Source organism: Cicer arietinum, chromosome 7 (genome assembly GCF_000331145.2).
Source record: "Cicer arietinum cultivar CDC Frontier isolate Library 1 chromosome 7, Cicar.CDCFrontier_v2.0, whole genome shotgun sequence".
Taxonomy (NCBI): Eukaryota; Viridiplantae; Streptophyta; class Magnoliopsida; order Fabales; family Fabaceae; genus Cicer; species Cicer arietinum.
The window spans coordinates 53,387,756-53,394,968 of NC_021166.2; the positions used below are offsets into that span (position 1 = coordinate 53,387,756).

The 7,213-nt window shown below is 29.5% G+C and overlaps 1 protein-coding gene across 1 annotated transcript; it reads right to left on the reverse strand.

Annotated features, from left to right (window-relative positions):
• Nucleotides 1-3,112: 3,112 nt before the first annotated feature.
• LOC101496272 (probable serine/threonine-protein kinase At1g01540) lies at nucleotides 3,113-5,931 on the reverse strand. Its single transcript, XM_004510691.4, has 7 exons — nucleotides 5,179-5,931; nucleotides 4,822-4,926; nucleotides 4,571-4,693; nucleotides 4,288-4,458; nucleotides 4,003-4,132; nucleotides 3,684-3,893; nucleotides 3,113-3,563 (listed from the first exon to the last, which is right to left on the reverse strand). The coding sequence occupies exons 1-7, from the start codon at nucleotides 5,727-5,729 to the stop codon at nucleotides 3,330-3,332; spliced, it is 1,524 nt and encodes a 507-aa protein (XP_004510748.1). The 5' UTR covers nucleotides 5,730-5,931; the 3' UTR covers nucleotides 3,113-3,329.
• Between the last annotated feature and the right edge of the window lie 1,282 nt (nucleotides 5,932-7,213).

Genomic DNA, 7,213 nt, shown 5'->3' on the forward strand with positions numbered 1-7,213 from the left:
ATATATGTGTGTGTGTGTGTTTGTTTCGGGACTATTTTTCTAAGTAAATTCTAAAATATACCAAAGTGGTCAAACATAGACTCTACTTAAAAAAAAACTTGAAACCATAATGAGGATTGATGATATTCTTCATAACTATAAATTAATAGTTATCTCGATCTTTATAAATAGAAGTATAAACCTTGCTTCAATTTACTTAAGTGAAATATTATCTAACACTTGAACAAATTATTCCCTCCGACTCACAATAACAAACTTATTTGTAAGAAAATTATTCTAATATGAATTACCTTTTTAATACATATTTTTCTTCTGATTGTACTCTTTTAATTAATACTACTTACATCACTTCCAATACAATATATTCTAATATATATATATATATATATATATATATATATATATATCATAGATAATACAACATTATATAATAAATATGATTCGATAAAAGTGGTATTTTTTTTATTTCATTTATATAATTTTCTTAATATATTATTTAAAATAGTTAAGTAGCTCAGTTATTATGGAACGAAAATAATATTTGGTACTAGAATAAATATACCTCAATATTCATTAGGAGAGAGTCATTTATCTTCAATTATTAAGGATGACTGATTTATGATTATTTTTTTTTATCTTAAATTACTTTTCAAAATCGTTTTCTTCCTTCATTTTATTTAAATAAGTGGACCTCATATAAATTTAATTTTTCTTTCGCTTTTTTGTTGTAATTGTGTCGTCATTTAAATGCGACACTTTTTGATGTCCGTTCTTGGTGCAACGTTTTTTTTTATATTCTCGTATATTTTGGTGTAGTGCTTGTTAGATTTAGATATGCAAAGTAACTTTGATTAAATTTAGTCGTATTTACATACACGTGTTACTAACATAGATATTGTGAGATTGTTAAGAAATTCATCATTTTTGTTTTAACGATTTTAAACTTCTTCTTATTATTATTATTATTATTATTATTATTATTATTATTATTATTATTATTATTATTATTATATCGATATATTTTATGGATTTAAACAAATAAATATTGTTTTATTTAGTCAAAAAGGTCCATTGCATGAGTGCACGATTCTTCAACCCACTATTCATGGGATTATCGGAAATTGAAATTCATCACTAAAACACTCAAGCACCTTCGATCCAGATTGGATCTCTAAACAAGAATTTGAAAGTATTAATTGTTAAAAGAATCAACAAATGACAATTATTTTATCATTTTTTCAGGTAAACCCCATTACCCATGTATGCACCTTCAGATTTTACTGATTATTTAATTACAAATATTTAATGACTTTTCAAATCTTATATACTTTATATTTTAAAGGCCCTTCAGAATCAACACATTATTTTATTACAGATAATTATATTTTAAGAACCCTTGGTTAAGCATATAGGCATAAGCTAAATTAAGATGTTTAATGACTTTTCAAATCTTATATATATTTACTTTAAAATGGAAACATGTCGTTTTCATAATTTTCATTCTTTAACAAGTACCCTTTCAAAAAATTCCTTTTAAAATATAGGTTTACATGATAATAATATTTTAAAGATTTATGTAATTGTTTAACATTTTATTTGGCTAATGCCCATATCATACTCTGTGCATCCTAAATGCATAAACACCAATTTCTTCAAAATTTATGTGGATTAAAAAAATTATATATGCAAAAGATGCTTCACTCTAAATTACTCTTCTAAAATTAATTGGAGGTTTTGGGGAATGGAACTGTTGAGATTCTGGTTCTAAATTTGTATCGTCCATTTTATATTTGAATGGTTATAAAATTGACAATGTTCCAAAAGGTGGGAACACTAAAATACAAATACTATAGAGTTTAAAAGTAGTACATTAATAATATAAAATAATTTTACGATTTTATTAAATATTCATCTGTCTTAGTATATTATACAATTTTTAAATCAAAGACAATAATTTTATTAATTAATATCATAAAGTAGTTATTAATTGATAACGTGAAAGTGCAATTCTTTTATCCAAAGAGGGTCCACAATTGATAGAAAGTCAAAAATCATAACTTCAATCTTACTATTTTGACAAAGTTTTCTTGCTTGAAATTATTACTCATAAAGTCCATGTCAGGGTCCAAAGTACATAGAATTTTTGTATATGAATGACAATGATGAAGACGAATCAATTCTTAACAAACTAACTAACCATTGAAAAATGAAGCAAAAGGCCAAAAATAAAAGGTAACCCTAAGCTACAGTCCATATTAGACAAATATGTACTGAAAAGTCTAATGTTGATGGTGAAACCTAAATTCATTACTAAGTTTTTGCTTTCTTTGCATACATTATTGGTGCAAAGTAGTTTTACATTTATACTGAATGAGAATTTATGATATTGTCATGAGTATAATTTGTAACGCAATTTAAAAAGAATTTTAAATGATTAGATTTTAATTGAAAGTCAGTGCATATCTAATTTATAATGAGAATGTAAATTTGTTTTCTCTTTGTAGAAATGAGTCTTTTCGATTAAATTACATCACAAAAGTTCATAAATACACTTATAGCTAACCGCGTTTATAAAGATATTTAAAATTATCATCAAACAAAGGTTTTATATTGCAAGTTTAAACTCACGTTCTTGTGGAAAATATCAACTAGACCAATCTTCATTGGTCCACTGGCTTGCTTTTCCATCTGGGAAACCTAGGCATAATGACAAGAAATTGAAGATAAAGTTGATGTATTGATTAGCCAGCAAGCATGTCCAATTCCAACTAGAATCCAAACAACAAAGTTAGCAATAAGGATACTACATTAGAGATTGTTTCTATCAAGAAAGCTGGAGTAGCACATAAAAGGACCACCAACCAATTAGCCTCATAAAGTGCCAATTACTTCAATTCAACTTACGATGGGACCATGATGCAATGTCAAAAAGATATTGATCATATATATATTGAACATTAGGAAAGGTAACATTTTTATGTAATGCTTATCCCATTTTGACTTATAAACATAGAATTTTTATGATAATGAATCAGAGTATACAAAATTAAATTACAAATGAATTTCATACTAAGGTAGGTGCCAATGAGGAAAATTATGTAAACAAGAGAAAGAAAAAAATGATTGTTTGTTTCTTCATTCAATCAAGAAGAAATAAATATTGGTAAACTATTTAAGAACAAAAGATAATACACATTGCTATCTCAATTATCAAATTACTATCGTTTCTTGAGGGAGTATTTTGCGTTCATTGCGGTCCTATCTGACTTGATAGATTAATCTTTATGATTGTGCTCAGAGGATGTCCAATTTACAATAAAAATCTATTGTCATCTCAACCTAGTGGGTTGATAGTGACTTCTACTACTATCATCTTCACTTTGAACGGTGATCTCTTCGCCTATCTGATATTTATCTAAACTTGAACCCTTATGATCTCGTACATAATCTCGATCAGAACGAGAAGATTCTTCGCCTATCCGATATTTGTCTAAACTTGAACCCTTATGATCTTGTACATAATCACGATCAGAACGAGAAGATTCTCCGGCGATCCTTCGATCCTGCAGATATGAAGGAGAAAAAATCCAGTGATAAGTAATACATTACAACAACATTGAACTTTCTCTTGTCTTCAGTCCATTAAAGTACATTTTAAAATTTGAGAAGGAAAAGAAACTTACGTCGCGAAATAAGAGGCCGTCAACCTCAAGCATATGAATCACATGTCCCATTTTAGGCCTCTTTGCGGCATCAGGATCAACACATCGAAGAGCAACCAACAAAGCACGTTTAAGAGCCTTTGAAGATGGCTTCTCCGAAAGCTTAGGATCGACTACTTCCTCAGCTTTTCGACTTCCAACCATATTTTTTAACCACTCAATCAAATTAACCTGCAATAAACCAAAACTCCACAGTAAGAAAAAAAGATACAGAACTGGATAAGCAAGTCTTGAACGAACGATCTCAAAACTGTCGCCGTTTTTTGTAATAGTCTCTAACCTCTCCTTGTGGTCTGCTATAATCGACAGGAATTCTTCCGGTGATCATTTCCATGATCAGTATCCCAAAGCTATACACGTCGCTCCTCTCATTCAACATTCCAGTGCAGGCGTACTCGGGCGCAACATAACTACATATAGAGAAAGTGAGATAATCACTGTCAGAAGAACTCAAATTCGAGAGCGAAAATAACTAGCAATGTACTAAGCGTGTGTTCGTACATGAATTGAAAGTAATTGTAACTGGTAACAAAGATAGGAGAATGCTTTGTTAAATGATACTAACCCGAATGTCCCCATCACTCGAGTCGTGACATAACTGTGCTCGGAATGCAGAAGCTTAGCAAGACCAAAATCAGAAACCTTGGGGTTCCATTGGCAATCAAGGAGTATGTTACTTGATTTCACATCTCGGTGGACAACTTTCGGTTCAAGACCCTCGTGAAGATAAGCCAATCTGAGAAGATACACAAAAATCACCGTGATCAAAATACTCCAATTTACATAATCAATTTTTATAGCAGCAGAATAAAAAACATACTTAACAAATTAGTTCATGAAAATATTACCCTTTCGCCGTGCCCAATATAATGTTCATCCGGATTTCCCATGTCACAGGGCTTACAGGTCCAACATCTCCATGCAGCCATTGTTCCAGATTGCCATTATCAACATATTCATACACAAGCATCCTGTAATATGAATCAACAATTCAAATCATAAATCTAATCTAATCTAATCTAATCAAACTAAACAACATTTTAGCTTCAATGTTTAAAATGGAACAATTTGAACTTATAAAAAAAATAATGAAAAATACCTGTATTCCCCTTCAACACAGTATCCAAGCAACCTAACAAGATTCTTGTGGCGCACACGACCTATTACTTCTACTTCAACTTTAAATTCTCTCTCAGCTTGGCCTCTGAAAACGAGTTAAACATAAAATACTAACTTGTATGAGAAAAATACAAGAACAAATAACCTTCAATTTGAAGTAACAACAATAAGTAATAAAATAACACTACAAAAGCCCTGAAAAGTAACAGTAAAAAATGATTCTTTTCTTCACAGAAGTGAGAACTACTTTACTTTACATAACATCTCCAAAGAAAACAAGGATAAGAAACAAAGAGAAAGAAACAAGTTAAATTAAAGAAAATAGAATTGAACATACTTGTTATTCAAAAGATTCTTAACAGCAATTTTGGTACCATCAGGAAGAACACCACTGTAAACAATTCCATAACCACCTTCACCAATAACATTGTGTTCAGACAAACCATTAGTAGCAGCTTCAAGTTCTCTTAAAGTATACCATCTACCCCACCCAAGATGCGAAACTTCGGGACCCACCACACTTCCCAAAGACGACACCGTTTCACACACACTGCCAGTTCCTCTGCTCTCCCCACTGTATGAGACAGGGTGGTTGTTGTTGTTGTTGTTGAAATTGTGGAGCTCCAACTTCACTGTGTCGACGTGGATCTCGGAGAGAGGTGGCGCGTGGTTGATGATTTCTTTGATTTCCTTGGAAACGACGGGAGGGCGGTGGTTGAGTTTGGTTTTATGGCGGCGGCGGAAGGTGAAGCAGAGAGAGAGAAGGAAGAGAGAGAGGACGATGAAGAAAGCGACGAGGATTCCGATGAGGACCCAGAGACGGAGACCGAATATTGTTGTTCGTCTCGAAAGTTGTTTGTCGATGAAAGTAGCATCGTATAGTGACATGGTACAATCGATGTTGTTGTTTAGAAATTTCTTTGCATTGGATTGGTTTGGTTTCAAGGAGATGAGAGAGAGAGAGATTTTGATTAGTTTAAGGAAGAAACCTTGTTTGTGTTTGTTGGTTTGCTTGTGACAAATTTTTGAGTGTGTTTTATTTTAACATATGAAAAGTAAGGAAAAACAGAAAAGAATAGAAAGTTGTGTGACAGTGCGATAGTATACTTTTGGATGGGATCTTAAAATGCTGTTAGATTACTCGAATGGTGGAAGATTGAGTTGGAAAATAAATTACATACTTCAAAATTATAATTTATTCAATTATTTCTATAAATTCTTGCATATAGCTAATGCAATTTCTATAATATATTTCATTCCGCTCCCAGTTGTCATTTTTTTCTTCTTCAAATTATTTCTTTTTTTGTAATGTTAATTAATTTTCTTTATTAGTATATTCTCATTTATTGTATTTAGATTTGTTAAATTTTTTTTAACAACAATTAGTAAAAGTGTTTTTGTTATTTTTGCGATTAAAATTAGTCAATTAATTATTTCTTTAGAAACTGTGCACAATTTGAATAAGACAAATAGAATATCATTTATTGCATTATTAAACTTTTTTTTGAAAATTAACTCATTTAAATGCACTATTGTTTAATATGATGTTATATTATTAAAATCTTGTCAGACAACTTTTGCTTAGAAAATATTTTACCAAATTCAGTAACATGATTATAATAGAAAAAATTATATACAAAATTAATATATTTTAGTCATGGAGTTTTCTTAAAGAAATTTTTTTTAATATTTTTTTTTCTTATTTCTTGAATAAAATTAAATAACGTAGAAAAATATTTAAATTTGCTTTTAACTTTTTTCTTTGACTAGTACTTGCTTTTGACTTAAGACAAAAGCTAAGAAAACAAGAATTGCCAAATAGTTTTAGCTTTATTTATAAAAATTTGGATCTTCTTATTTTATTTTCTCATTTTCCCCCTTATATTAAGAAAGATAGAAATACAACACTTATTTGTGTAATATTATTTTTATAATAAAGCGTTTACTTTTAGGTTTAGTATTACGGTAACATTTTTAGGATTCATAATGATGGTTCTTTTATTTAGCAAAATCATCACCTCAAATAAGTAGCACACAAAAAAAAAAAAAAAAAAAAAAAAAAAGTGAGTTGTAGTAGAAATAGAGATGAATGTTTTTATAAACATTATGTCTCTCTTCACTTTAATGCACGTTTTGGTCAAAAAATTGTATTAGATAAATAAATACCGTTTAATTATAATGAAAGAGTCATAAATAGAAATCATTCAATAATTTTTTATGTGTAATGTTGAAGAAATTGAATACTTATTGAATATTATTATAAAATAAATTATGTGTATTTATAAGGTTAAATAAACGCTATTAAGAGATATAATGATAAATATGAAAGTACATCCAATGTTGATGAATCATAATATGGAAATGGTGAAACA